The 27,998-nt window shown below is 37.5% G+C and overlaps 10 protein-coding genes across 10 annotated transcripts; 4 read left to right on the top strand and 6 right to left on the bottom strand.

Moving 5' to 3' along the window:
- Positions 1-3,833: 3,833 nt before the first annotated feature.
- EV154DRAFT_416302 (uncharacterized protein) lies at positions 3,834-3,992 on the top strand (the record flags this gene model as incomplete). Its single annotated transcript, XM_051595727.1, has 1 exon — positions 3,834-3,992. A coding segment is annotated over one exon (159 nt), but the record flags the coding sequence as incomplete, so codon positions are not given.
- Positions 3,993-7,355: 3,363 nt separating this feature from the next.
- EV154DRAFT_561040 (uncharacterized protein) lies at positions 7,356-7,696 on the bottom strand (the record flags this gene model as incomplete). Its single annotated transcript, XM_051605645.1, has 3 exons — positions 7,356-7,430; positions 7,498-7,631; positions 7,687-7,696. The coding sequence occupies 3 exons, from the start codon at positions 7,694-7,696 to the stop codon at positions 7,356-7,358; spliced, it is 219 nt and encodes a 72-aa protein (XP_051460183.1).
- Positions 7,697-7,958: 262 nt separating this feature from the next.
- On the bottom strand, positions 7,959-9,465 carry EV154DRAFT_416327 (F/Y-rich N-terminus-domain-containing protein; the record flags this gene model as incomplete). The annotated part of the gene is made up of 4 exons (XM_051595728.1): positions 7,959-8,316; positions 8,379-8,534; positions 8,603-9,015; positions 9,187-9,465. 4 exons carry the CDS (start codon positions 9,463-9,465, stop codon positions 7,959-7,961), a joined length of 1,206 nt encoding a protein of 401 aa, XP_051460184.1.
- Positions 9,466-12,075: 2,610 nt separating this feature from the next.
- On the bottom strand, positions 12,076-13,272 carry EV154DRAFT_561042 (glycosyl transferase group 1; the record flags this gene model as incomplete). Its single annotated transcript, XM_051605646.1, has 1 exon — positions 12,076-13,272. One exon carries the CDS (start codon positions 13,270-13,272, stop codon positions 12,076-12,078), a length of 1,197 nt encoding a protein of 398 aa, XP_051460185.1.
- A 629-nt stretch (positions 13,273-13,901) lies between these two features.
- On the top strand, positions 13,902-16,615 carry EV154DRAFT_500744 (Metallo-peptidase family M12-domain-containing protein). Its single transcript, XM_051600621.1, has 8 exons — positions 13,902-13,999; positions 14,079-14,409; positions 14,467-14,729; positions 14,800-14,817; positions 14,884-15,181; positions 15,257-15,375; positions 15,431-15,824; positions 15,895-16,615. Exons 1-8 carry the CDS (start codon positions 13,942-13,944, stop codon positions 16,592-16,594), a joined length of 2,181 nt encoding a protein of 726 aa, XP_051460186.1. The 5' UTR covers positions 13,902-13,941; the 3' UTR covers positions 16,595-16,615.
- EV154DRAFT_500746 (Biopterin-dependent aromatic amino acid hydroxylase-domain-containing protein) lies at positions 16,615-18,231 on the bottom strand. The gene is made up of 5 exons (XM_051600622.1): positions 18,049-18,231; positions 17,850-17,995; positions 17,707-17,787; positions 17,205-17,656; positions 16,615-17,142 (listed from the first exon to the last, which is right to left on the bottom strand). Exons 1-5 carry the CDS (start codon positions 18,177-18,179, stop codon positions 16,663-16,665), a joined length of 1,290 nt encoding a protein of 429 aa, XP_051460187.1. The 5' UTR covers positions 18,180-18,231; the 3' UTR covers positions 16,615-16,662.
- Positions 18,232-21,380: 3,149 nt separating this feature from the next.
- Positions 21,381-22,935, top strand: EV154DRAFT_132283 (cell cycle control protein). Its single transcript, XM_051594025.1, has 5 exons — positions 21,381-21,451; positions 21,511-21,644; positions 21,709-22,144; positions 22,210-22,753; positions 22,816-22,935. The coding sequence occupies exons 1-5, from the start codon at positions 21,406-21,408 to the stop codon at positions 22,907-22,909; spliced, it is 1,254 nt and encodes a 417-aa protein (XP_051460188.1). The 5' UTR covers positions 21,381-21,405; the 3' UTR covers positions 22,910-22,935.
- Positions 22,936-22,960: 25 nt separating this feature from the next.
- On the bottom strand, positions 22,961-25,369 carry EV154DRAFT_561047 (uncharacterized protein; the record flags this gene model as incomplete). The annotated part of the gene is made up of 6 exons (XM_051605647.1): positions 22,961-24,581; positions 24,654-24,723; positions 24,778-24,889; positions 24,949-25,038; positions 25,100-25,243; positions 25,304-25,369. The coding sequence occupies 6 exons, from the start codon at positions 25,367-25,369 to the stop codon at positions 22,961-22,963; spliced, it is 2,103 nt and encodes a 700-aa protein (XP_051460189.1).
- Positions 25,370-25,866: 497 nt separating this feature from the next.
- EV154DRAFT_561048 (ribonuclease III domain-containing protein) lies at positions 25,867-26,871 on the top strand (the record flags this gene model as incomplete). The annotated part of the gene is made up of 3 exons (XM_051605648.1): positions 25,867-25,930; positions 25,990-26,693; positions 26,746-26,871. 3 exons carry the CDS (start codon positions 25,867-25,869, stop codon positions 26,869-26,871), a joined length of 894 nt encoding a protein of 297 aa, XP_051460190.1.
- On the bottom strand, positions 26,867-27,846 carry EV154DRAFT_132317 (MIR motif-containing protein). The gene is made up of 5 exons (XM_051594026.1): positions 27,744-27,846; positions 27,599-27,685; positions 27,441-27,543; positions 27,044-27,371; positions 26,867-26,959 (listed from the first exon to the last, which is right to left on the bottom strand). The coding sequence occupies exons 1-5, from the start codon at positions 27,823-27,825 to the stop codon at positions 26,924-26,926; spliced, it is 636 nt and encodes a 211-aa protein (XP_051460191.1). The 5' UTR covers positions 27,826-27,846; the 3' UTR covers positions 26,867-26,923.
- Positions 27,847-27,998: the final 152 nt, after the last annotated feature.

Consider the following 27,998-nt stretch of genomic DNA (forward strand, 5'->3'; position numbering starts at 1 on the left):
ATATTTCTACCTACTCATGATGAAAGCCACGTCAAAGAGCATGATATCTCTATTTAGCACGTTATTGTATGAGAGAGATATGTGCTGACAGAAAATTGATCGATGATTAAACGATTCGTTACTAAACTATGCATTTTTCCCGAAGAAAGCATCAATCCATCAAGGTTATACTTGGCCATCCATTTAGAAACACTTGACACGATTACATATGCTAAAGCAATTGCGTTTGAGACTTTTTCTTTTTAATAATCGTCAGCATATGAGAAGTCTCTCGTCAGCATATGAAAAGGCTCAAACACTCTCAAAAACGACATTTTAAAACTTTATACCAATTCTGGCTAAATGAGTAACATTGAACACACTTTTTCGGGACCGAAGCATATTGTACTCGCACCCGGAATTCTTTTTTGGAGGGTGATAGATTACAGTGTTTCCCGTGCACTGGAATTTGTGCATTGATTCAAAAAGTTAAAAATATCTTTGTTTTAGCGTTTCATTAGAAGTATGGAAAGTTCAAGGGCTATTATTAGATAATGGGCAACTGTCCCATCCATAATCACAATGGTATCAGATAGTAAAGAATATTAAAATTGGAGGCTTTGACTGCGCTTACCTCACCGAAACACAATCTAATGGATCAACTTTGGTCAATATGCAAAAGCAAAGTAACGAGAGTCTTAAATATAGTAGAAAAAATTGTCACAAGTTAAATAGATGCGTCGGCGTCCCTTGGCGTAGCTATCAAAATGACTGTAAGCATTTTAAATAGTGTCATTTTGTATTATAGGTAAGCTAGGCCGAGTTTTCCTTGGAGTACGTTTGATTTAAGCTGAAAGATTCTTCTTTAGGTCATCTTCAGTGGCATCTCTGGCGGTGGTGGTGGTGGTGGTGGGTTAAGGTCCATCTTCGATTTCTATTTGGCACTTACCATTTTCATTCGTTTGTATTCCATTACCGTGGTAATAATAAATAGCTTGTACTTCCAATAAAAAGCAAGATTTAAGTTGGCGCACGAATTTTTTCTTTGGCAAGTAGTGCACGAATAATTTCGGGAAACACTGTATTAATAATAAATAATACGACTGTTTCTCTCTGTAACTTTGGCTCTTGACCATAGTAGGGTTCTGTTTTATTAAATCATCTGACGCTCTTACACAATGACCTTAAAAAAAATAACTTAATTGTTTCATTGGATGCAAATAAGCTAGTTCACACTTACACGTGAACTACAGTCAAACCTATGGAATTTTGGTGTTTTCTTAAAGGGAATTGTTATTTTCACCCCCTCGATTTTTTTGGCCTATTATCACACGATTGAGATTTTGAGATTTTTGTGTGATAGAAAAAATAAAAAAAGTTGAAAGAAAAAAATTAGAATAGGCGATCAAGATGATCATTGTGATTGTTGCTGTTGCTGAGATTGTTGAGATGAGCGAATAGCTTGGGACATGACTCTTTGGGAACATTGTCTTGTGTCATGTCCCGGCTGTCTACAAGTTCCACAAAGCCTTGTTCTTCTTTCAGCATGTTCAAGAGCGGAGGGATTTCTTCTGTTTGACGAAGTGTCATTTCTTCTCGCAGTAGAATTGGTAGGTCTTCCTCTTGACCTGGCATCGTTTCGTGGCTCTTTAGGTACCAACGGCGAATGAAGCAGGTCAAAAAGACGCGATACCATTTCCTCTTGTTCGTACTTTAAGAAAAATAGGTGCTCAACAATTTCTTTGATTACGTCAGATTTTTGTATCGTGGGTTTCTGTCGTCATCAGTTTATATTATCTGCATTAATTGAAGGAAAATTAAGAGTGATTCAAACGGAAATGTCTAGAACTCCGTATTTTTTTCAATCACGCAATGGTCTACACGTCGATTGACTTACCATATTATCTAAACTTCATGGGATGATTGATTTCTGTTTTCCATAAAATCTGCTTCACTACTGGAACGCAGATAGACAATTACCAAGCTCTGACTTGCTTGGGAGGTTTTTGCAAGTGTTTCTATTTAAAGTAACGGGTCTCTTAGGGACAGCCAAATTTTCTTAGGGACAGCCATTTTTCTTAGGGACAGCCAGGGTGCGCGTAGTCGTAATGTTGGGATTATGATACTTTAATAGACACCAAGAGGTCAATATAACTTAACAACTTGAAATATATACACGTTTATTAAAACCAACATAGTGTAGACCAGTATATATGTTTTACAACTTACTTTCAGCTTCTCGTTTGGACTTTACCTTAATATTGCTGCGTAAGATTAAGATCAAACGAGCTCAAAGGCGAAAAAGAGAAGATAGAATTGTCAAAATAAGTATAAATCGTTTAATATACATTTATTCGTAATTGCTACATTGTTTTTGATTGTATATCCTTGTTCCCAGGTCTACAGAACATCCAAATCACAGATCTTTCGTTGCGACTACGTGCACTTTGGCTGTCCCTAAGGAAAAATTGGCTGTCCCTAAGAAAAGCGTTAAAGTAAAGGCTCAAACATTATGGATGATAAAATAGACAAATGAAATCATCCTGACATAAGCTTGTTTATTTATAAATAAAGCTGGTTCACACACTTTATTCTTCTTCTTTTCTTTTCCCTTAACATACTTATTTTATCGTATGAAAGTAACCGATCACGAAAAAAGGTTTGTTTAGTAGCGACTCTTGTTTCTTTGAAAAGAAGCTAAATTGAAAAAGAAATTTTGTGATATTGCAGCTGCGGCTAGTCTTTGCTATAGGAGGGCGACCTCCTAGGCAGAGTTCTTGAGTTTTTGGAGCTCACGAACTGTGAATAGCAGGGATGCATTTTAAATAGGTTCAAACATACTGGCCTGCTGGTCTTCTGGCCAGAATTTCTGTAAGTAGTATAAAAAAAATACGTTTGAAAAAAATACGGAGGTCTAGACATTTCCGATTCAAACCTTTGTGCTCTTAAACATGTATTTACGCAAGACAGCAGCTACGGATTGGGTTATTTCAGACGCTTTGAGTGAATATGAAGTAGCATACAAAGGCAATGAAGGGGTTGATGCATTGGAATTGGATTTGAAACGAATTCTGAAAATTTCAACACAAGAAATTAAAATTAAAATGGCTAAAAAGTTGCTGACCGAATTAAATGTTATTAAAGGCGATGATTCTAAGTTAGTAATAATGCGAACGAGTAAACAAGGCCTACTGTCTCATTCTTGGATGTTTATAGGTCTAGTTCACATGTAATAAAAAATAATACGAATTATGGTCACCAAATGTTTGGGTCAGCCAATCATTTGAATATCGAAGGTCAAGGAGAGTCAGATACAGGTAAAAAGATATAAGTAAATAAAATAAGTCAATCCATTAAGCCCCTTAGCAGAAAAGCACAGAAGAAAAAAAGCGAAAACAGTTAACATGCTTGACAAAACTAATGATTTTTCTGTAAGACTACCAATAATAAACCTCTCCGCCTGATCTAATTAAATTATAATAGAAAACGGAAACGGGGGGAGATGATAATGGTATTACTTCTACTGATGCTTTGGAGGAAGAAATTGAGGTACTCTCCATATTTAAACTTTTTTTTGTTTTTTTGTATTAAAAAGTAGTGCTTCATATATAGTTTGGTGCTGAAGATGATGACAATATTGATTTTACTATTGATTTGGATGATGTAAGTTCCATAATTTTTTTTATATATATATTGAGCAAAAGAAAATAACATCTCATATAGGTTGATGCATTAGATTCTTCCACCAGCTTCCGAAAATGTGTTAAGTCCTCATTATTATTGTTTGGTTAGTACGCAAAAGACCCCTCCACAAAAATAGCTCACTAAATATAACTGGCTATAATTTTATTTAGGAAAACAAAAAAGAGGTTGGTTTGCTACCGATAATTGCTCACGCCTTACTGGAAGAAATTAGTAATAACGCTCCACTTGACCGTTACACTCTTAAAATTCTTGACAAATGGCAGGCAGAAGAGAATGTGGATGCTGACGAGCAACAGTACTTGAGGTAACATACCAAACTAAAAATTTTATGGGATCAATCATAATATGTAACCAAACTTTGAAATACTTGTTTAGACTAAGCATGTCACAAATCATCGATACAATGAATAAAAGAAATCCCATTCTTCAGTTAATTGGTGAAGCAAAATTAAATGAATATAGACAGAAACTTAAGAAAGAAGACCTGGATTTGCCATCAATAATTTCAGTTTTCATTAATAGTTTTAACAAGGTTAGTCACCCTAATACTGTCTCCCGTACATTTATTATATTAAACTTATCTATCTGTTAGCAAGTGAAAGATAAAAACGAAAAAGATTTGATGCTTTTTATCATCCAAGCAAAGCTTGATGCTTGGACACGAAATGATGAAGACTTGAAAAGAGTTATAGAAATCTATGAATATCTGTAAGTGAATGACACAAACATCCTTTGACTTCCACGCCAAAGTCTGCAGTGTCTTGAGGGTTCAAACCGTTACGGGAATTGTTTTTGATTGGTATATACTAATTTTTTTTTTTTTTTTTTTTTTTTTTTTTTTTTTTTTTTTTTTTTTTTTTTTACTTTGATCATTGACCACATAGGATTGTAAATTTGACCGAACTAAAGAATATCGACAAAACCTATAATTCCAAATTACAATGCTTCTTTCCAGCATATCACATTTTAAGTATTATATTCAGGGACTCAAATATCAAACTAGTCATGTAAGTGTGCCTATGACCCGGAATTCCCTATGGGATATAATGGTGTTAACTCTTGATTTATGATATTTAGCGGTTAAAAGGGATGTGATACATCTAAAAACGCTCGAAAAATTAATGAACAATGTTTCACGCTCAAAAAGCCTACAAATGTACGCGGAAGGAAATTGGACTTTGTAATATCCGATGTCTAAGAGACAATAATTTCAATCAAATATAAGATAATCCTTTATTAAATGCTTAATTTGCTCTTGTATATATATTATATGTTCATGTTTGTTAAATCGATGATTCGTATTTGTTGTATCGGTGATTCTTATATGTTCCGTATTTACATTAGAGAAGTTGTTATTATGGTGAGATAGTCTTCTGATACACCAGACTTGATGCTCGTATATGACGATATTGTTCTTTGCTCTGCCGAATGAAAATCGATGGTTTCATCAAGAGCTGTTATTATGAAGCAATTTGTTAAAAAGCTTCCTGTCAACAGTTGCATACTTCATGAGTTGAGGGAACATTTGGACGATGATAATACTGTAATTTTAGGAATGGATTGGAAGGGTACAAATTATAGTTTGAATACAATTTCACATTTATTCAGATGTCTCAACATCCATTTTCTCTTTTTACTTTCTTTTATAGGATTGCTTGGTCATAGTTATTGTATGAAGATGATAGACAAAGTGGTGGTTGTAAAATAAACATGCAAACTATTCCTCCCTCAAGATAAATGTGAATTTGAAGATTTTTCTGACACAGTCGCATCACTTATACAGTTTAAGGTTAGTTAGATAAAGCCTACTAATGTTTACCATGTTCCTGGAGTGTATATAATTGATTTAATATTTAATATTTTAGGCTCATTATGTTGAAATGGCTAGGAAATTAAAGGTCAAGATTTCCAAACATCGCCGAGAACGTTTCTATGATGAGCAATTTAATTTATCACCCCTACCAATAGTCGAAGCCCCTCCCCGCATACCTTTTTTACTCCAAAGCGGCCTACTACTACTCATCAGCATGAAGAATAATTATTGATGTAAAATAATAAAGTAACTGATACCAATTTATAGTTTTTTTTAAAAGGCATCAACTTGTTAAAAAACCAAATCGTCTGAATTCCAAGTATTTTCTTCACTGAGAATTACTGAATTGCGCTTTTGTCGCTGCCACTTTTTGATCAAGCCCAATTATTTCTCATATTAATATGAAACCCGGCTTCATCAATGAAAATACAATTTTTTGTAAAATCCAGATCAGGATCTTTCCATTCCATAAACCACTCGAATCTCGTCTGTAGGTTTCCTACTGAGTTTCTGACTCCAGGTTCAAACATCGGTTTTCTCACAGTGATGAGCATTATGTTTCGTAAATGGTTATTAAGTTGCGACTTTGATATAGTAAAATCTTCAAATCGCTCAGTCAAACTACTTATTATGTCGTCTGAATATAATTGGGGATCATTATCAAGCAGCTCTTTTATATACTCGTTATACTCGGCTGTAAATGAGCTTTCAGACCACTGTTTTCTTCAAAAATTTTATACGCAACCTCTTCTGTCCCTTCGTAATACTCCCACCATCTTAACGCAGTGTGGTAGTTTATATTTAAGCCTCTTACAGCCTTGGCCACTAGTCCAACGCTCTTGAAGACTTTCGAGCATACGGTCTATAAATGTTTCTCTGGTGAAGTCGCTGTAACTGTTGTATAACTTCACTGATGGCCTCAACTTACTAGGTTTCGACTGCTTTCTAACTGAGTATTCTTCAAACAATTTTTTTCGGGGCGCTTAACGCTCAAGTAAGTTTGTCGACTAGTTATTGTTTCAAGAACTATTGGGATCATCGACATGTGTTAAAACATCCTCCATCGGATCGTAAACTTTTTCTCCTTCTTCATTAAAAATGTTTTCCTGCCCAACTCCATAAAAAAAAAGGTAAGGTATATATCATTATGTTATATTTCTATTAGGAAGAGAGAGGGACAATTAGGTGCCAATTTTAGTTAGCTAGTTCGGGCAACTGTTTTAACCAGAGTGACAAAGATAATTTAAACTCATGGCATTTACTCTTCTAATCCCGATATTTATTTTTGTCTTTCCATAGGTTTGACTGTATTGTAACATTTGTTTGGTAAGACTCGTTTTTTAAGTCCTCCGCCTTTTTTCGTACTCTTTTAATAAAGCGGGTGTTTTATAGTTGTCCATCCTTCCAAGAAAGTCAATGCCGTTGTGTCACACCAGTTATCGATTGAGCAAAAATGTAGTGGACGGATAGGGAGCGGAGTTAAATTGAGTGGCAGCAAAAAAAAAAAAAGCTGCAGCAATCAGGCTAGAAGTGCTTCGTTTGACCCCTTTATTGAATCAATGCTGATTACATAATTAGATAGAGATTATTCTGGTATATCTGAAGCTTCCATTTGACACATGAGCATATCCTTATCTTTACTGGGCGATTGTAACAGTTCCTCTCGGGGTTATGGGGGTTGTGTGCAACCAGGAAACCTTGAATTAGAACAAAAAAAAATTTTTTATTCATCTATTATTTTCTATTACAAAAGATTGTTATTAATAAAAGAAAGGGTCATCTCTCTCCCTTTCCCGGACCGGGACTGGCTGACTGACTGGCTAACTGGGTATGTATGTATGTGTGTATGTAGTGTTTTTCACCAAGATTGCATTAAACCTTCTTCTTCGTCTGTTTGTTCCTGCATTCTTTCCTCATTTGCTAAAACCCATTTCTGTAGTGCGATGGTTAATGGCCTGTTACTGCGCAAAAGAAAAAAAAAATCTCGGGAAACTTTTTACCTGAATTCGGGTTGACTTTCGTAAGCACAGACAAACGAGAATGGATAAGACCAAGAAAACATTCATCAAAGGTCTTGTCTGACAGTCATAATCGAGCGAAGTGTCTTTTTCTGCACAATAAATCCAGTCGTGAGCTATATTTAAACATGTTTAGTTCAAAAAAGAAGTGACACTTATAAGGTTATTTACATGTTGACATGATGAGATGAAGGAAACAGAAAAAATTAAAAAATTAATTCATTGCGCCGCCCCCTGAGGCAACAAGCCTTCCATTAGAGATTTTATCCCCAAAATTGGGTAATTACGATTCAGACAGTAAAAAATTTTAATTTGTCCATTTTGGAATTTACATAAGTGTGTAACATGTTATAGTGTGACATGAGATGTACAATAAACAGGTGTTGTTTGTGTGTGTGTGTGTGTGTATACATATAAAAAAAGAGGGGATAGGGGTGTAGATGTTAAGCAGTTTCAACAATGGTCGTACAATGGTCATTGGTAGGAGATGAAGGGGTACTGTTTGCTCTATAGGCATGCTGGGTGGAAGATAGGTTTGTATTATGTATTAAGCGACTACTTGTTAATCCATAATTGACACCGCCCAGTAGAGATCCAGGTAAAGTGGAGTCTGCTCTCCTTCTATTTCTTCCGGGCTTATTAAATCGTGCAGGCTCAAATGTTTGCCAAACATATTGAGAACATTTGGATGCATTGGGTAAATCTTGAATCATTTTAGCAATGGTATTCTTACGTAAACCGAAAAAGTCGGGTCCAACTGGATTATGACCGTATTCCTGATTACGTATAGCAAAAGCCCGTCTATTATTTATATGTTAGTAGCACAAAAAACCACTTTTTTGTTACAAAATAGAATAGCTTACCGAACTATAATTGTCCAAACAGTGGTAGGCGTAGGTCCTGAATATGTCATTGGACAATCATCAGCTGTTACTTCAAATTTAGGTTCCCTTCCATTTTCCAAGATGCGACATGTATATTGTGTGTCACTTTTGGGATCCACCATACTTCTGTACCATCTGGGATAAAAATAAGTTAATTAAGTCCCTCTCCCGTACATATTTGTCATGAATGAATAATAAATTACTTTCTAACCGTATAATTAGCAGGGTAGATGTAACGTTGATTATGGTAAGCCGGTCGTTCGTAAATGACCGTGCCAAGATCAACAACGGTCCATGAGTCAATTTCTACAGGTAAGATATACGCACCTGTATTGTCTCTATCGACTTCATAGTATGTACGCACCACTGTATTTACTTGTTGCTGTTGTTGTTGCTGTTGTTGTTGTGGTGGTGCTGGAGGGGGTTGTACAGGTGTTTTTTGGTAGATTCTAGAAGAAGGATCACTGGTAGGTGTTGGTAATGGGGCAGGAATTGCAGTATTATTACTACTACTACTACTACTAATATTATTATTATTATTATTATTGTTGTTGTTGTGGTTGTTATTGTTAGCATTGGCAGAGGAGGAGGAGGAGGCTGGCATAATGGCAGGATTCTTCTTTCGTTTCTTATTACTAGGTGTATAAATGACAGGAATAGCATCTTCCAGCTTCATATAATTAGCATTAGGTGAAGAAGAAGAAGAAGAACAAGAGGTAGATGTAGATGGAGGTAAATAGCGGTCTTTTTCGGCTAGAGAGGCAATGGTGAATGCTGACCTTCTTACGTCTTTTTTTGGGTAAGGTAAAGTAAGATTGTTGTCTTGTTGATTATAAAAGGGAGGTGAGTTCTGTCGCTTATTCTGGGGGAATATAGGCTCAGGCCGAAAGACGGGTACTCGAGTAGGTAAAGGCGGACTTGATTGACGCTGATAACGATCGAATTCTGATTCATCAGTATGATAACAGTTACATATTGGATGATGTGGAGTCTGTGTTGAAATTCGGAATTGCTCAAATGATTTATTTCTTAATGCAGAAAAATAGTCTTCTTTTACCCATTTCATGGTCTATTAAAAATCATTGTTTAGTAAGAAAGAGGGTAAACGGGCTATTAAAAACACACACACAACTCACTGGTTGTAATTCCATGTAAATATCAATTATACTAGTATCAATCGATTTACCATGTATAAATACATCTTCTCCGTCCATGATCCACGTCAGTAAACCATGGCCTTCCCAAATGAGTGAATCGCGTTTTTCACTTGGCCCTTGCCCACTTTCGTGGAAATTCGCAGTATAAATAGACAAATCGTGATCTCTACAAATCATATCCGGACTAAACAAGGTGAGTAAGGTTGCATATCACGTGTATCAGTTGGAACTAAAAAAAAAAAAAGAAAAAAAAATCCTTTTTTTTTTCAAATAACAATAATCATAAGAATAAAATACCTGGACGAGCAAATAGACCATAGACATGATTTCAATGGAATAGATATTTGCGATAAATCAGTATTTTCTTCGGGTATAGAAAATGTTGTTAATCGTGTTGATTTAGAGCCACGAAGCGTATAAAATACTTTAACTAAAAAGAATGGAATAAAAAACATTAGATTTCCTTTTTCTTCTTCTTATTCTTGTCTGTTCGGAAACCTCTGATTGATTTATTATCTTTGTTTAGTGGATTCATTTATTACAAGGTGAACATGAGAAGTCAAAAGAAACAAGTAAAAAAAAAAAAAAAAGAAGAAAAAAAAAGAGGGAGAAGAGAAGAAAAGAAAGAGAGCGAGGAAATTAGGTTCTTTTTAAGAAAGGTACAAAGTGGGTCAATGTGTTTCAGTACTATCCTCCCTAATGTATTTACTCTTTTTGGTTACTTTTTAATTCCCAGCCCTCACATATAAACAGTCCGTACATATGTCAACTTGTCGCCTTCTCGTCTTTTTTTTTTTTTTTAATAGAATGGCCACACAACATATGCTTGTAAAATGCGTTGTACAAGAAACCAAAAGCTTATGTCACCCTACACCGATATGCCACATAGTAAAAGGCTCATGTTTATTTTTTTATTCTAGCTTTTTTTTTTCATTTACAGTAACCTGGTTGCCTAGGCAACTCTCTTTTTGCATAATTGAAAATAAGCAATATAACAGAAACTAATAAAACTCACGGTTTTATTCCGCGCAATTAAACACGGACGGAGAAGAAATTAAACTTTCACACGCCAAAATGCTTGAAATCATGATTTTCGGTTTTTCAAAAAACGTGTATAATATGGAACTATACAATCATGGAAAATGACTCTTTTCTAAGGGCGAAAAGAGTCAGGAAAGGAAGCCCATAAGATAGTCACTTCAGGGACAGAGCTGGGAATGAAAGGGCACAAGATGAAAATCTTTAAATTGAAAGAGTCAGATATTGATTTGCAGCCCAAAAAAATAGATCTTGTCTTGACACTTTTACGGTAGAATGGTTTATCAGAAAGTTAAAAAGCTTATTAAATTATCTATCAACCACTGTTACCTGTTAGCCTATGAATACATTTTTTATTATAAATATCATCGCAAAAATAACGTGTCTTTTTTTTTCCACGTTTATAACTACTTTTCCACACACTCAGACACAAAGGCACCCAGACCTAAATGGTAATGATTTCATTGCCTATACAAATTAAGGTTTCTACAGCAGCAAAGTTACCAAGAAAAATATTTCATTATGCCCCGAGCATCCGGTAAAAAATTAAGGTTTAAAATAAAATCAATCTCTTTCAATGCAGGTTCCAGGCTGACACATTCTGTCAGTATCTAATCTACCAAAGAGACGCTATAATAGTTATCATTCGGAGAATTATACCTAGAAAGGCAGAAAAATGGTATATATTCCCTGTATACTGCTTTTTCTAACACTAAATCTGCTAAGCTATCGGATTTTATCAGGTACTAAAACAGTGAGTTTAAAGTGGTCCTTTAATAGGGGTCTGTCGTAATATTCTTTTAAAATAAAGTGCCACCAATCTCATTGACACTATGTCATAGGGCTTATTTTTATATTTAGGAACTCCCTACGAGGAGGCTTTTTTTTTCCTGTTTTGTTCTTGTGAAACATACTGACGCGATAACAACAACCAAAAGGTTTTTTTTTTGATTGCACTAAAGTAGTTTCCAAAGATACCTTTACCGACAAATGAGAACACGTATCATAAGCCTTCAAAAGATTCTATTTTTAGTTAGTGACAATTTCATATTTTATTGATGAGCTCATATCTAAAATGAAGAGGGTCATAGCGTCCAGTCTTACCCGAATACGACAAGCACGTCCCTTTTTTTTTCTCTAAGCCTTTTATCGGTAATATTAAAAAATAAAATATAGGATGAGTGTGTCTTTGTTGTGCAGTTTCATTTCAAAACCGCACTCAGCCTATACCAGTCTAACGAAAAAAAGTCAACATGATTCAGATCATCGACAACACCTGGATGATTGATGAAAAAGCCAACTAAAACAAAATGAGAATGAAATCAGCAAGAAACGATATGAAAGAGTTGATAAAGATAATCAACTAAATGACATTTTTAACTGTGGCCTAAATGAAGAAGAGGGCACTTTTTTTTTATATGTATACTTTTAAAAAAATTACTCTATAAAAGGTGAGAAAATTAGTTGGGATGAGGGGTTTATTAAGCATAGTCAGACTCAACGCCACTGTCAATGTTGACTTCGATCACCTGCTTTGAATAGGGTAAGGCATCATGATAGACTTGCACCATACAAGCCATTGCATCGAACCAAGTGTATTGCTGGGCCTGTCGTATGGATTCTTCGCTCAACTTGTCACACCACTGTCTCTGTGTTACGATCGATTGTAATAATTCACGATAGGCAAGCATCTGTTGCGTTTCTGTCAGACCTTCAGGGTTCAACAATAGGCCAGTTCTGCCATGTTGTACTAAATCTTTCACGCCTTCTGCCTCTAAGCCAATCACGGGCAATCCTGATGCCATGGCCTCTAACACCACCTGCCCAAATGTCTCACTTGTCGATGGAAACGCAAAAATATCAGCTGAAGCATACACCTGTGATAGATCTTTACCTTGTAGATAGCCTGTAAATGTGACAGGTATATCTGATGATTGACAAACAGATTGAATCTCTCCAAATGCGGGGCCATGACCTACAAGCACCAGATGGCATACATCGTGATTCATTTGTTTATAGGCATCAATCAGTAAATGAATATTCTTTTCATACGAGATGCGTCCCACATAGAGAATCACAGTCTTTTGAGCGCACGACCATGAGGAACGTAGTTGGCTGGATCTTTTGCCCGGAGAAAAGAATGACATATCTACACCACGAGGCCATATTTTGATATTGTTAAATCCGTGTTCCTTTAAGGTGATACTAGTGGATTTAGAGGGGCAGGCAACAGCATGACTAAATGAATGGCAATATCTGTTCCATTTCCACATTGTACTTGATAGGAATCCAAAGCCAAAATGACGACAATAATCCGCCAGATTTGTGTGGTAGGAAGATACAATGGGTATAGTGGGTAGGTAATAACGCAAGATGGATAAGCCCAAGGCGCCCAAGCATACGGGGTCAACCAGATGGATGATGTCTGGTTGAAATTGGATTAATGCGGTTGTGAACTTTGGTCTCCATAGATTGATTTTAAGCTCGGGATAAAGAATAAACGGTATACCAAATGTCCCAATCAACTGAGCTCCTGCATATGTCTTTTTATTCGTTTCAGGACCTAGGAGTAAAACCTGGTGTGAAGTTGTTTCTAAATGCTCTAGTAATCTTGCTAATGTGCGCGTAACCCCATCTACTTTGGGAAGGAAGTTTTCCGTTATGATTGCAATTCGCATGTTTCCCAATGTGCAGGAATAAAAAGAAAGAAAAAAGAAGAATAAAATAAATATAAAAAAAGAGAGAGTGTGTGTGTATTAATTTGGCTTCATTGTTTATTTTATTCTCCTTTCAAAACGTTGACTGTAGTTTTCATACACCTGATGCAATCATGTGTTGTTAAAGTCCATTGTCTGTGCTTGGTTTGCTCTTACTCGAAATCGATCTTTTTTTTTTTTTGGTCTTTCTATTGGATAAATCAGTCTTCCACGTTTTTATCAAGTTTTATGCGTATGCATAGTCGTACAATCAACTTGAAATCATGTTAACAGATATAGACTTTTGTAGAACCGCATGGCCTGCCAAGGAGTAAATATCCATTTTCCCCTCTCTTTATTTTTCACTTGTGTATTTTAGTGCCCCTTTTAACATTTTACAAGTGAAACTTAGCAAACAGAATACAGTCATGATATCACTGCCCAGGCACTAATGAATAGACTTGTGGGTTTATTTTTAAGGAAAAACACACCAAAAAAAAATAAAAACCCTGTTATTTTATCGCCCTTGAATTTTAAATGTAATTATCGTTTTCCTCTTTTAATAATAGATTTCTTTTTCTATATTAAAATCCCCTTTTTCTTCTTCTCTTTCTCTTTCTCTTTCTCTTTCTTTTTTTTTATTTTATTGTAATGAATAGCTGGACTTTTTTATGCATTTTTATAATTGTACTACCAAGCTGCTGTCGAGGTAATGTTGTACCCGCTTTTCATTTTGAAAGCAATGACATGTAACATGACAACTTTCTTTTTTATTATTATTATTGTAGGATTTTCAGCACAAAGACAACTTCGTCGAGTCGAATCATTAAATACTTTTCACTACCAAATTGCACCGAGGCCTAAGCATTTCTTCGACAAAAGAGGTCAATCTCCTTCTCTTGTACCACCCCAACATATTGAATTTGACGATCACTTGTTATTGACCTTACAAGCATATAATACTACTTTCCATCTGAATCTGGAGCCCAACTTTGACCTATTTCATTCAGACGCTGTCCTTCATCAATACGGTCAAAGTAAAAAATTAGGCCAGCATAAAGTATACAAAGGAAATGTCATTGCAGGCGGTTGGGCTAGAATCACGATGCAACATATTGGGTAATTTATCTTTTTAGTTTTCCATCTTTTTCTTCTTCTCATAATCCACAACCTTAGAAACACTTCAATCATACAGGGCGCTTTTAAATACAAGAACGACTTGTATCATATCAAGGATGCTCATCATTATCATTTGGTAAAGCAACACAATGATCCTGTCAGTAGTGCTTCTTCGATGGTGATCTACAGGGATTCCGATATGCTGTCGAAAAGACAGGATCCACACGCCCATCAATGCGGGTTTGACAACCTAATCCAACCTACAGCCTTACCCGAACTAACAAAGCGTTTCGAACAAGGATGTCCTACAGACCGAAAGAGTAATACTAGCACACCCTAAAAAAACATGGTATCGTTGTCTTATGCTAACTTTTCTTTTTTTACTGCTAGTTAATTATATGGGAGCAGGTAATTAAGCACAAAATAGATACATGTCTCCGAGAGAAAATCTAATAAGCCCCAAATTCCAACTAGTTGCGGATTGTACCTATGTTCAATACTATAAATCTCGAGACGCAGCACGGATCCAAATCATCAATGATTTTAATATGGCCTCTGCAGTATTTGAAGAGACATTTAATGTAGCCCTGGGACTAATCAATATCACCATCATGGATCCTACCTGTCCAACAAACATCAATACCAAACGGGCCTGGAACAGAGCCTGCGATGCCAATTATTCTTTAAGCGATCGTCTCAGTGATTTTAGCCTCTGGAGGTCTACTATGAGTAAAGATGGTGCTGGTCTATGGCATCTCATGACAAATTGTCCGTAAGTCCTATTTATGCATCTCTAAATATGGAATTGCTAAAAAAAACACACACACACACACAATTTTATTAATAGCACGGGAGTCGAAGTCGGATTGGCCTGGTTAAAGCAATTGTGCAATTCAGGTGCAAATATTCAAAAGACTCCATCGGGAAAAGCTCAATATGTATCTGGTGCAGGTGTATCCGCCATTAGTAAGTATTTACTTATAAAAAAAAAACTATAAATACTCATGAAGTTTATTTATAGCTCGTGATGAATGGAAGGTCGTAGCCCATGAAATAGGTCATGGTTTTGGTGCCATCCATGACTGCACCTCAGAAACATGTCCATGTGAAGGTGAAGCTTGTCAATGCTGTGCATTAGATAGTGCGACCTGTAATGGCGAAGGGTTTCTCATGAGTCCTATTAGTAATGTTTCTGCTGAGCATTTTAGCCCGTGTTCGGTTAAGACGATTTGTTCTGCCTTTCCGAAAACGGGCCATTGTTTAGCCGATCCTCAGGAACATGTTCGCTCTATCTATGAACTGGACGTATGTGGTAATGGAATCAAAGAACAAGGCGAGGAGTGCGATACAAGTGGCGTGGATACCGATTGTTGTGATGCAAAGACCTGTAAACTAAAGAAGCCAGCTGTGTGCGAGTAAGTTTACATATAGATATTAGCAGGTTATATACTTGGAACTCACACACCTTTTTTTTTGTACCTGCAGAGATACCAATGACTCTTGTTGTCATCAATGTCAAATCAGACCACACACACACATGTGTCGACCTGCAGCCACACCTTGTGACCTGTCTGAATATTGCACAGGTAGCTCCGCATCATGTCCTGACGACCTTTATCTCAGCGACGGAGTGCCCTGTGAGGATGGCAAGAGTTGTGCCTCAGGTCAATGTACTTCTCGCGACGCACAGTGTCTTTCCCGCGGGTTTGTGATGAATATCACAAAATCGTGCGAATCTAATAACGAAGAGTGTAAAATGCTATGTAACAAGCCCGGCGGTAAATGTATCTTGTTCAGTGGAAGTTTTATCGATGGCACACCATGTGGGCTTGGCGGACGATGTTTATCAGGGGCCTGTCAAAACGGAGGACCGATAGGTAGTCCCTTGTTTTGGGTGCGAGAACATGAAAATATTATGATTCCTGTTTGTATCATTGCCTTTTTGATCTTGTGTTCCTGTGCATTTCTCTTGTTTTGGTTTGGCTGTTATCGCTGTACCGGATATAAACAGAAGAGACACCAAAATACGGTGGGGTTGAAAGATAAGGCTGTGAACAACGACTCTAACACCTTATCACTGTCCAGCACGCTTACGCCCCAATCGTCCACATCAAGTGGACTCACTGTATATGGAAACAATGATATCACTGAGATCACAACTGTAAAACCCCCCACCCACTTGTAGGAATATATTTAGACATTGTATAGTAATAATAATAAAAAAAAAAAAAAACTTTTTTATTTCGGGTTTGTTTAAGCAAGTGTTTCCAAGACGGTAGCTAAGGTCTTCATATCGTCACGGATACTCTTGGCAAAACGAACAACCTTTTCCTTGTTATCTAACACCTCGATTGACTGTGTAAGAGCATTGTAACGAACCGAAAATGGACGATTCATGTTTGCTGCAAAATCCCGCACCTTTTCTTGAGCGTCTTTGAAAGATTCGGCCACAAAATAAACGGGCTGGAATTCTGTGATGGGGTATTTTTGAAGTGCAGTCTTTGGTGGTTCAAAGGGTCTTAACTCGGGTTTGTCTGATAAGGCATACTCGAGCTCACCAAATGAACTTAATAAACCTGCACCAAACGCCCTGACCTCACCATCCTGTCGACAAAGTCCGAATTCGACTGTGAACCAAAAGATGGTGGCTAGTTTTGAAATATCTTCGTCGGATGCACCTAATGAGGCTAAGCCAATTTCCTGTGAGAAATCAGCAAAATCAGGATCTGCAAACTGAAAGTAAAAAGCTTGTTAGCACATAAGAATTTAAAGAATTGAAGGATATCTGAACATACCAAAGGAACATGACCCAATAACTCGTGACAGACATCGGGCTCAGGGGTATAGAAGGGTTTGGAAGAATGTCGAATGTATTGAGTGGAGTAAAAGATACGGAACGCAAAAGAATTCAAGAAATCACGACTAGATAAGAGACCCATGACAGGACGAATGGTGAAGCCAGTACAGTCTTTCAAGAAGCGAGAGATTTGCTCAATCTGAGGAATCTTCTTGTCATTGTAGCCACAGTTTTGAACAAGCAAAGGTAACACATATTGATGCTCACGACAGGCATGCGTGGGATACATGGCGGTTAAACCCCGGAACACTTTACCCCATGTTTCATTCTCCTCATCCGTATACTCAATCTCAGGAACTGCTTGTCCCGTACGATACGTCTTGGCAATACGAGTGATTTCAGATCTTCTGGCACGGTAAACAGGGTCATGAGCACCAGGGTGATCAGAACCTAGACATTACATGTTAAATACTTATACCGATATTTCTTCTACTACTTACTGAGTTCTTCGCCCATTTCCATAACTTTTTCTGCAAAAGTGTCCAAATCTGTCAATTTGCGTGGGAACCAAGGAACGCTATCTAACATTTATTTTCTCACGGTTATTTATTTTTGTTTTTTTGATTGACAGTCTGCTATTTACCTCCTGTGGTGGAATCAGAGCCAATCACACGAACATCCTTCGTATGCTTGCGAAGGCCTTCAACAACATTGGTTACTTGGTTAGCATCATTAGCATCAAAATCGACAAAAAAGTCATAATCCCACTCCTTGGCAAGGCTAGGGCGTCTATTTTATCTTATATAAGAAACAAATCTGTTGAATATAATTGCTTTACTTACGATTCAATACGAGTCAAGGAGATATCCATGGCCTTGATGGCAGCCAAGCAGTTCTCAAGTCCTCCAATCTTATCATCGATAGAAAAGCACAAGGTAGTTTTCAAAGCTTGGTTAGTGTTTGCTGGAGACATTCTAATTGTGATCAAAAAAGAGTTTGAAAGAAAAAAAGAAAAAAAACTTTCTGTCTTCCCAAAGAGATGGGGGGTTTATAAACTCAAAAAAAAAAAAATTAAAAATTACAGCGTATGATATTTTTGACACGGTCACGTGTAAATATTCATGCAAGCCCGGCCCCGCGGAGAGTATCATTTATGTCATTGTTTTCGCAAGTCGTTGATGCAGGGTGCATACATTCAGTGTTGGAATTTATATCATTCTTGGAAGAAAAACCCACGATTAAAAAAATTACATGTAAAAGTAAAGATAGCAATTGATATAAGCAAGACTATTCTATCTGGGAAAATCGGGTTGTTAACTTGTTTGATCTGTCTGACATAAAATGTTCTGGACAATACACAATTGATTCATTACTTTATATGGTCTTTAGAAACTCAAACATGTTCACCCATGATTCTCCCCTTTACCATTCATTAATCACTTTAAACGTATTGTTCCCTTCTCCTTTAACAAATGGTAAAAGCAGTTGAAATTTAGTATTAAATCTCAGTGGATAAACCATGGATCAGACTATATAAATGAACGAATAAGAATATGTGGGGGGTAAACATTTCTATTTAAAACGGATAAAAGATTTATCATGAATCCCCGATTGGATCAATGAACTGTGGGGTAATTGGATTTTAAGCAGAGCAATCCTTCACTTTTTTTTTCATTATCGTATAATTTTATGAAATTACAAAATCTTATCGTTTGGTACTACCATCGTATCACTTTGAATCTGAGTTTCATAGGCTGTGGTACAGTCACGTTTGCCGGTTGACAGTCGTGTCCATCACAAACGTTATTTGGCTCCACTCCGACTCCAGAGGAGTGTTTACCAGGGATTCAGGTCACGTTTTGGCAATAGAACTATAATTTTATCTCTTTACACTTTTTCCTGAGGCCTGTTATGCCTATGATTTTTTTTGCAGCTCGTGGGATGCCTCTATCGGCAGAGTAGTTTCCTAGAGGTCAACTTCAAAAGGCACTGTCCATAGCCATTATCAAAAGTTTCTTGAACTCAAAGACTATTATATTGTGATTGGTTATGCATCAATTTATACAACGATCCAAATTGATAAAATAATAATTGTAGGATGGTACAGAGGTATTTACCCTCCTCCTTGCTTTTCTGAGCTTAATTTAATAGTGAAGTTTTGTCAATCGCCAAAATTAAGGTCAAGCAAAATTCATTCGAAGCTGATAGAGACCTAGTCACTTAACGTCAAATATTAAAATCATGATGTATGCTCTTAACGTCAACTATTAAAATCATGATGTATGGCTGTTGACAGCTATGCCTGCATTTAGTAAGCACGTGTTTTTGCTCGTCAGGGTATTTTAAAATGTATAAAAATTCTTTAAAAGCCACAATGATAACAAGCTGTATGAAAAAAACTATCTCTTATGAAATAAGGACAAACAGATATTAAACGCTGATGTGCCGAAGTTGTATGAAATCACGTTAGCGTAATTCTACCCTTTGAATTTTGAATAATGTTACACTGAAAACAAACCAATAACAACAACAAAGTCGTCCGTATGTTATGCATGAAGAATACATTAATTAAATATATCGTATATCTTTCTAAAAACTAAAATCATCCTTCTTTTGATTCCTTTTTCTAATTTTCCAAAAAAAAAAAAAAAAAAAAAAAAAAAAAAAAAGTGATGCCTAAAAGCAAAAACACCCCTAACCGTGGATACGATCCAAGACTTCTACCTTCTGGTCATTGTTTTTGTATGTATGAGCCCTATGAACGCAGCGATGTATTGGAACTCAAGCAGGATTACGTATATGAGTTTCTTGACGAGGGTGGAGTTTGTCCTTGCATTATAGAGAATAACAAAAAATTTAAAAATAGAGTGAACTACTTACGTAGGAAAGCAAAGAAAACTGGTTCCTCATTCTGTAAACCTGGTCCCAGAACTGAAAGAGTGTATGATATGAGTGCCTTTGATGATGATGAATCAGACCCTGATGATAACAACGATAGTAAACAACAACAACAGCAGCAAGAACAAGAACAGCCATCACCCGGTATTGAATACTTTAATACTATGCCAAAAAAATTGAAGCCTTAGTATAACAACTGCTACCTGGGACAAGTACAAAATGTTTTAAAGAGAGACAAATACCTGATCTCTATGTATTACATTTACTAATAGATCACAAAATTGAAACAATAGAGTATTGTCATTGTAGAAACCTGTTAAAAGTAATGAATCATGCCCAGCTTATACATCTAAAAAACAAATTGTTGATGTATATTTAATTCTTTCTCTTAAAAGAAATAAAAGATATGCAAATGATAAACACAGTCTCAATTTATGGTATGACAGCATACCCGAAGAAAGGTATTTGGGTACCTGATGTTTCTCATCATATAATGTTTCCATATGAAGATTATGGTTTTATGATGAAGAGTTTATTCATAAACAGTTCTAGATTAGCAATCTGTCACCAACAGAGTGTAGTGAATACACGGTAGGTAATGGCCACAACAATCCATTGTACATGTTGCTTCCCTTGCATGTAGTAGCCTTTGAAAAGACGTGTAGGCAAAATACCTGAGCTAGGAAAAGAAGGTTTAAAGTCATGGAAGAACCTTTCGCGCTGTACTTGTGCAAACTTCTTAAATAATACAGCCACAATCAAATATGAAGTGTTAAGGGCCGGGATGAATGTAAGTATATGTGTGAGGGAAATGGGGGGTATTTAAGTGAATTAAGTACACGAATACTAGATATGCCTATTAACGGCTGTTAGAATCGAAGAAAAAGTAAGTGTGTGACGAAACTAATTCTACGATGGGATCGTCACGATCAAACTAATTGTCTTGTCTTGTTGTCTGCTATGCCTAATGAAATGGAACAACTGTATCCCAAAATCTGACTTGACAACTTCTAACGAAGCAATTTACATGTTTTCAATGACTTTCTAAACTGTCGTTACTAGGTTGACAAGCGCCACAAATGCAGGAAATCTTGGAATAAACTTTTTTTTATTTACGAACCGACAATGTACACATTTAAAGTTTTAAAAGGAGCTCTCGGCGCCCATCCAAGATCACAAACACACACAAAAAGCCTTAAACAGTAACAGCACGAATAAGCTACACGTGATATGTGTATTACTCTATAATTTTTTTTATTCACCTCCTTCTTTTTATCTCTTCTTTTTACTGTATATAATCAATGTCTGATACTACCAGCGAAGAGAAGAAATCTCGAAGACCCGTTGGTATAACTTGACGAAACGCCTATTCTTTTATCTTTCTTGTAATGACCTTTTAAAAATAGATGGCGCTTTTCGACAACAAAGATTAAAGGCATGGCAACCTGTCTTGACGCCAAGAACAGTTTTACCCACCTTTTTCATTGTGGGTATACTTTTCATGCCTATTGGAGGACTTTTATATTGGTCCAGTGGCAAGGTAACAATAGCTGTATAACAGCTTTCCAATCTTTACTTTTTGTATTCAACTCACTCGAAATTAGGTGAACGAAATTATGCTCGATTATTCAACATGCGGTTTATACGATGAACCCATCTATATGGACGATTCCAAACATAGTTTTCAATTCTCGACTTCTTTTGACGCCAGCACATTAACGGCGCCCATATTCCGATACGAGAATGTCAGCGATTTTTTGGACGCTGACTGGAAAAATCCCAACCAATTAACTATTAAGCGATGTGTGATTGATTTTAGCGTGCCTGAGACGATGACAGGTCCTGTCTTCATGTACTATCGTCTGACAAATTTCTACCAAAATCATCGCCAATACATTAAGAATTACGACGCTGGACAGTTAGGTGGTGAGATTGTGAATTCAGTGACACTGAATACCAATTGTGGACCCATTGATGTCAATCCAGACTCGGATCTCGTAGTATATCCATGTGGATTAATTGCTAATTCCATGTTTAATGGTATACATTTACATAGTTTCTTTTTTCCGCGATTTTTATTAAGTTCATGTCCCACTCCTCCTTAGATACTGCTTCTGATTTAACGTCCTTGACATCTTCGGATACCTATACATTTCAGAGAACAGGCATCGCTTGGCCCACAGACAAAATGAAGTATAAACCTACGACCTATCCCACTGCGGATATTGTTCCTCCTCCCAACTGGGCCTCTCGTTATCCCGATGGTAAATACACAAATGAATATCCTCCTCCCAATTTAGAAACCATGGAACGCTTCATGGTGTGGATGCATACCGCAGCTTTGCCTGATTTCAGAAAGATTTGGGCAAGAAATGATCAAGATACATTGAACGTCGGAAGATGGAGAGTCTCCATTGATATGAGTAAGTTTTTTTTTTTACTGTACAATGAAAGAGACACCATTTTAACATGTACATGTGACAAAGACTTTGATACTAGAATGTATGGTGGTCAGAAATGGCTGGTTCTTTCAACCACATCACCATTGGGAGGTCGTAACCCATACTTGGGTATTGCCTACATGGCTATTGGAGCCATTTCCATCTTCTTAGGCCTTGTTTTTTCACTTCGTCATTGTATCAAGCCTAGGTAAAATAATCATCATCACCATAATGCTCTCTTATTATCTTTTCTAACACAATCCCTATTAGAAAACTCGGTGATCAAAGCTATCTTTCATGGAACCAGCCCGGTGGGGGTCTTCCTGTCAACAAGAGGAGCAAAAAAGTCCTTCATGACAATTAAATGTTTTATTTATTTATATATGTATTAAACTGGGCCTTTTTATTATTATATCTAATCATCCCATTCACTATCAGAATCACTGTCAGAATCATCTTCCATGGCTTTTTTACGATCATTAAGGGCAGCTAATAAACTATTTGCTAAATCTCCACCTCCACCTCCTGCAGCAGATCCTGTAGCTGCAGCGGTTAATGGTACACTGCGGTCTTTACGTGCTTCTACAGGTGTACTACGAAGTGAAGAGACACCACCGGCACCACGGATTGCATCTAGTAAAGCATTGCGTGGTTCACCAACAACAGGTAACGGTGGTGAACTGGCAGTTGTAGGTGCTGCACCTCCCATAGCTGGTGGCGGTGGTGGGGGAGGCGGTACACCGCCCATTGGAGGAGGTGGTGGTGGTGGTGGTGGTGGAGGAGGGGGAGGAGGAGCGCCTCCAGTTGATGGTGGTGGTGGAGGAGGAGGAGGATTTGAGCCACCAGATGGTGGTCCTTGTGGAGGAGGTGGTGGTGGAGGACCAGTGGGTCTAGCTGTGGGTCTTTGACCCATAGGAGGAGGAGGAGGACCTCTTCTATCTCTATTGGGAAGTGGTGGCGGAGGAGGTGGTACGGATCGATTACTTGTTGAAGGCATAGGAGGTACTGGAGGAGCTTCAGACATACGAGAAAGAGGCGGTGGTTGGGGTGCTTCCGGAGCATCATAGAACTCATCATCTTCTACGTTTGTCTGATATGTTTCTGGCTCATCATACTCGTGTTGATCGGATTGTGGTTGTGGAGGAGGTGGTGGTGGAGGAGGTGGGGGAGGTACACCTTGTCTAGCTCCCATAGGAGGAAGTGGTGGAGCTGGAATACTTGGTCTAGCTCCCATGGGGGGAGGTGGCGGTGCTGGGGGAGGAACGCCTTGTCTAGTTCCCATAGGAGGAAGTGGTGGAGCTGGAATACTTGGTCTAGCTCCCATTGGAGGAGGAGGAGGAGGAGGAGGTACTGCTGAGGTAGGTGGGGGAGGTACACCTTGTCTAGCTCCCATAGGAGGAAGTGGTGGTGCAGCTGGAATAGATCGTTCAGGTGAAGCCATTTTATAAGGATTATTTGATCTATTAGGACTAGGTGCTTCTGGGATGGATCTGATAGGAGGGGTTTCTGGTGTCTGAAATCGCATTGGAGGGGGAGGGGGAAGTGCTGTACCTGGAGCTGAGATATGATGCTGAGAGGGGAAACTAGGCGCAGGAGGAGTATTTACTACAGGTGAAGGCTGATAGTAATCTTCTTCTTCTGTCTCATAGTATTCTGTTGGTTGACGTACGGGTGGTGGTGGAGGAGCAGGTACAGCAGAACGCACTGGAGGTGGTGGTGGTGGTGCAGCACGTCTGGAAGGTGGGGGAGGTGGAGGAGGACGACGACCACCTACTGGAGGAGGTGGAGGAGCATGACGTCTAGAAGGTGGTGGGGGTGGCGCACGTACTTTAGGTGATCCTACAGCAGGACGAGGAGGTGGTGCAGGAGGTCCTCCTCTTTCGTTTACAAACTCTTTAATAAAATCCTCGTTATCTTGAAGCTCTTCTGGTGAAATACCCAAATCTTTTAATTGATCAAATAAACCATTCCATTCAGGACCTGTATTTTGAACACTAAACCCTTTATCTGGTGTATAACCAATATGACCCAAATGTCTAATATTATTTTTTGTTTGTTTAATAATCTTCCTTTCGCTTCATTTTTTTTTTCTTTCTGCTTATTTTTACCTAAACTCGGATGGTAATCCAATCTGAGATTTATCCAATTTTCCTTTGGGTTTTTTACCGCTACTCGTTTCTGTGGAACATTAGCTTGAATAATAGCACATTGTTATTTTCATATTATATTTACCCTTCTTTTTTTTACTGCTTGTCTTTTTGGTAGTTATTTCTCTAGTAGTTACTTTTGTATAGAACACTTCTGCATCGTCTTGGTCTGCAAACGATAAACCGGCCATATATTCCTAAAAGAGCATAATCATCAGCAGTTATGTTTGGTGCTTGTGTAATCCTTTATCCTTACGTCAGTAGCAAAAGTACAAAAGAAGGGCGTATGTTTTTTAAATTCGAATCCATCATAGAGCTCCTGCTCCCAAATAATACCTCGGTGTTGCTGTATATATAAAGGAAGTTGGTTATATGCTTTTTTTTTTAAGAGTAAAATCTTTGCTTACCGTCAAGTCAACAATCTTGATGTAATAGGAATGAGTCTTTTTATCTTTAAGAAAAGTTACTGCGCCCCAGATATTTGAGTATGCCCATTTATTAGGGTTAGGATAGGCAACATACAATCGCGCAACTGTAGCCGCATAAATTTTCTAGATGAAAACAATGTTTTTAGTCCATGCCATTTCCTTAAATGAGAGTAAAAGACTTACGGCAGTAGGCAAGGCTCTTCTGACCTTGTTTTTATCCTCTGCACTAGAAAGGGCTCGGGACGGCATTATTAGGGCTTTTTTATAATTTGTTTATACAAAGAAAAAAAGGGTAATATTGCGTCCTAAATGTGTATTTTGTGTGAAAGTGAACTGGGTTTTAAACAAACGACAACTCTCTTTTAAGACGCCGGTCTCGTGCTTTGATGGGCAATTTTGCATTTACAATATTCAATTAAAATGGCTCAAATTAATTCCATTATCATATGGCTAAACGTGGCCAAATTCTATATAAACTATACCAGCCGATGCAAATTCTTTCATCAGGAAATATAAATACAGATGCAGGTGAGACCCCCACCAAAGCATATAGGCGGAAAAACAGGATAAAATGTGACTTCATTTTTACTAAATAGTCACGTATTTTCAGTTGTGCGGGAAAGAGCATGGAATTAAGCACACGTCAAGCCACATTCTTACCCCCGCTCAACAATTTCCCCTTGTCAGTCAAAGGGGCATAGCTTTTTCTTTTTCTGTTCGGTTCCTACTTTTTTTTTTTTGTAATTATGCTCCGTTCTTTGACCAAAACCAATAGCATTTCAGCACAAGCTGCTGCCGCCATCAGCAAAGGTAATTGATTCATAGAGATCCCCTGTCAAAAAAAAGTAAACTAATCCATAGTACGCTAGCACCTCGCTTTGCTTCAGCTTTCCTTCACACTCAACCTGCTTACGCTGACAACACACCCGAAGACAACGCACCTATTCACGCCCTTGGAGCACGTCTTGGACTTCAATCTTTAGACTCCAGCATTTTAAAGCAAGCATTAACACACAAATCCCTCGTTGGACAAAAGAACAATGCCACCTTAGAATTCATTGGTAAGAGAGTCTCTGGATTATTCGCCACCGAATTTGTTCATTGCAAATACCCCACTTTACACCCTGGCGCTCTTAATTCCACCCTTCGCGCCTTTGTCGGAAACAAGTCTCTCAACAAAATCGCCACTGAAGTTGGTTTACAACACACCATTGCTTGGAAGGCACCAGAGGATGAGAGTGTTAAATTAGGTCATGCCACTGTCATGGCTGATTGCATGAATGCTCTTATTGGTGCTATTTATCAAGAACAAGGACAAGATGCAGCAAAGAAATTCATTCACGATTTCGTCTTGTCTCGCGATTTTGATGTCAAACCTGTCATCAAGGTCGAGGAACCTAAACGTCATTTAACTGCCTTATTGAAACAATTGAATAAGGAACCTGCCAACTCTAGATTGCTTTCTGAGACTGGTCGTGCTTCTTCTTCTCCTGTTTTCGTAGTTGGTGTCTTTTCCGGCAAGAACAAGTTGGGTGAAGGTTTCGGTAGTTCTCTCAAAATGGCTGAATTTAGAGTAAGTGTTGATACGTGTGTGAAGAAAATAAAAACTTATTTATTTCAATTAGGCTTGTCAAGATGCTTTAACAAGCTATTATGGTCAAGAACAAAAAGATTTCACATTGCCCTCTGATGCTGAAAATGTAGATAAATATGTTGCCAACCCCTTGGGAAATACTCAAGCTCTTATTTAAGAAAAGAAAAAAAGAAAAACGCTATTCCTCTATCACTCATTTTTATAGATTTCTATTGTTTTGATGCAGCAGCAAAATAAACACCTTCCTGTATAATAATAATAAAAGAAAAAAAAGACAACAAAAAATATTAATAATGCATTACATACAAATAACATCAAATAAATCTAACCTGTGTCATCCATTGTGATTCCTTTGTAGCACTCTTAGCAGCAGCAACTTCAAGTTGTCCAGGGATAGGATGCCCAAAGGCATATCTTGAGTAACTGCTTAAATAAGTCTTTGTGTCTTCATGCATCAATTGAACTGGCACTTCACGAATCCAAGTTGTATCACCCGAATTCAAACATTCCACTTTCCAATTATCACCACTATCTTTGCCATCATAGCAACTCACTTCTTGCTGCTTAGAAAGTGGAGATTGATGAAGATGACTATGAAGGTAACCCTGTGTATTGGCGTGCTTTAAACGAATGGAAGATCCACAAGGTACTGGCTCTCTATATCCATTCAAAACTTAGTCCTGATACGTATGTTTTCTTCTTTTTTTATGGTCTGTGCGTTTTTACCCTCGTTTGCAAATATTGCCAGAAGCTGCCTCCACAATCCAGAAACTATTTCCGTCATCAGAGTCGGGAAATGCTGTAACAGATTGCTGTCCTGATCCACTACCTGTTTAACATGAGTCACTAATGTCAATAAGAAACAAAGAAGGCCATTAATTTACCATAAGTCACACCATGGGAATGTAACTTGTACCCGTTAGCTTTGCTGGTGAGTTTGATGGTGCTTCCACACGTCACATGTTCAAAACCTTCACTTGGACTGTAAGCAGTTGCATATACATATGCGATTCTATATTTTTCACTTACCGTCTTCAATTTCAGGTACAGCAGAAGCTGCAAACAATGTGGGAATGAAGGCAAGATTCAGTACTAACAATGAGAGCTTCATCTTGATGGAAATCAAAGGTAAAGAAATGTAACTACATTTTTTTTTTGTAACGGACTTTTTTAAATAAAAGGGTCTGTAAGGTTATGATTGGCCAATTCAAAATTATGTCCGTAGTTGATTTAATAATATTCGAGAGTTTTTATGGATGTAACCTTAGGTTGGACATTCAATTC

Source organism: Mucor mucedo, assembly GCF_025094135.1.
Source record: "Mucor mucedo strain NRRL 3635 chromosome Unknown EV154scaffold_22, whole genome shotgun sequence".
NCBI classification, from domain to species: Eukaryota; Fungi; Mucoromycota; class Mucoromycetes; order Mucorales; family Mucoraceae; genus Mucor; species Mucor mucedo.

Excerpts from the sequence above, each read along its gene's own strand:
- EV154DRAFT_132317 (XM_051594026.1), bottom strand. The coding sequence starts at position 27,825 with ATGAAGCTCTCATTGTTAGTACTGAATCTTGCCTTCATTCCCACATTG. Across the intron at positions 27,686-27,743 it reads TGTACCTGAAATTGAAGACG|GTTTTGAACATGTGACGTGT; the intron begins GTAAGTGAAAAA and ends GTCCAAGTGAAG. Across the intron at positions 27,544-27,598 it reads TTCCCATGGTGTGACTTATG|GTAGTGGATCAGGACAGCAA; the intron begins GTAAATTAATGG and ends CATGTTAAACAG.
- EV154DRAFT_500746 (XM_051600622.1), bottom strand. The coding sequence starts at position 18,179 with ATGTCTCCAGCAAACACTAACCAAGCTTTGAAAACTACCTTGTGCTTT. Across the intron at positions 17,996-18,048 it reads TCCTTGACTCGTATTGAATC|ACGCCCTAGCCTTGCCAAGG; the intron begins GTAAGTAAAGCA and ends AAGATAAAATAG. Across the intron at positions 17,657-17,706 it reads GGAAATGGGCGAAGAACTCA|GTTCTGATCACCCTGGTGCT; the intron begins GTAAGTAGTAGA and ends TGTAATGTCTAG.
- EV154DRAFT_500744 (XM_051600621.1), top strand. The coding sequence starts at position 13,942 with ATGAATAGCTGGACTTTTTTATGCATTTTTATAATTGTACTACCAAGC. Across the intron at positions 14,000-14,078 it reads ACTACCAAGCTGCTGTCGAG|GATTTTCAGCACAAAGACAA; the intron begins GTAATGTTGTAC and ends TTATTATTGTAG. Across the intron at positions 15,825-15,894 it reads AAGAAGCCAGCTGTGTGCGA|AGATACCAATGACTCTTGTT; the intron begins GTAAGTTTACAT and ends TTGTACCTGCAG.
- EV154DRAFT_132283 (XM_051594025.1), top strand. The coding sequence starts at position 21,406 with ATGTCTGATACTACCAGCGAAGAGAAGAAATCTCGAAGACCCGTTG. Across the intron at positions 21,452-21,510 it reads GAAATCTCGAAGACCCGTTG|ATGGCGCTTTTCGACAACAA; the intron begins GTATAACTTGAC and ends TTTTAAAAATAG. Across the intron at positions 22,754-22,815 it reads CGTCATTGTATCAAGCCTAG|AAAACTCGGTGATCAAAGCT; the intron begins GTAAAATAATCA and ends AATCCCTATTAG.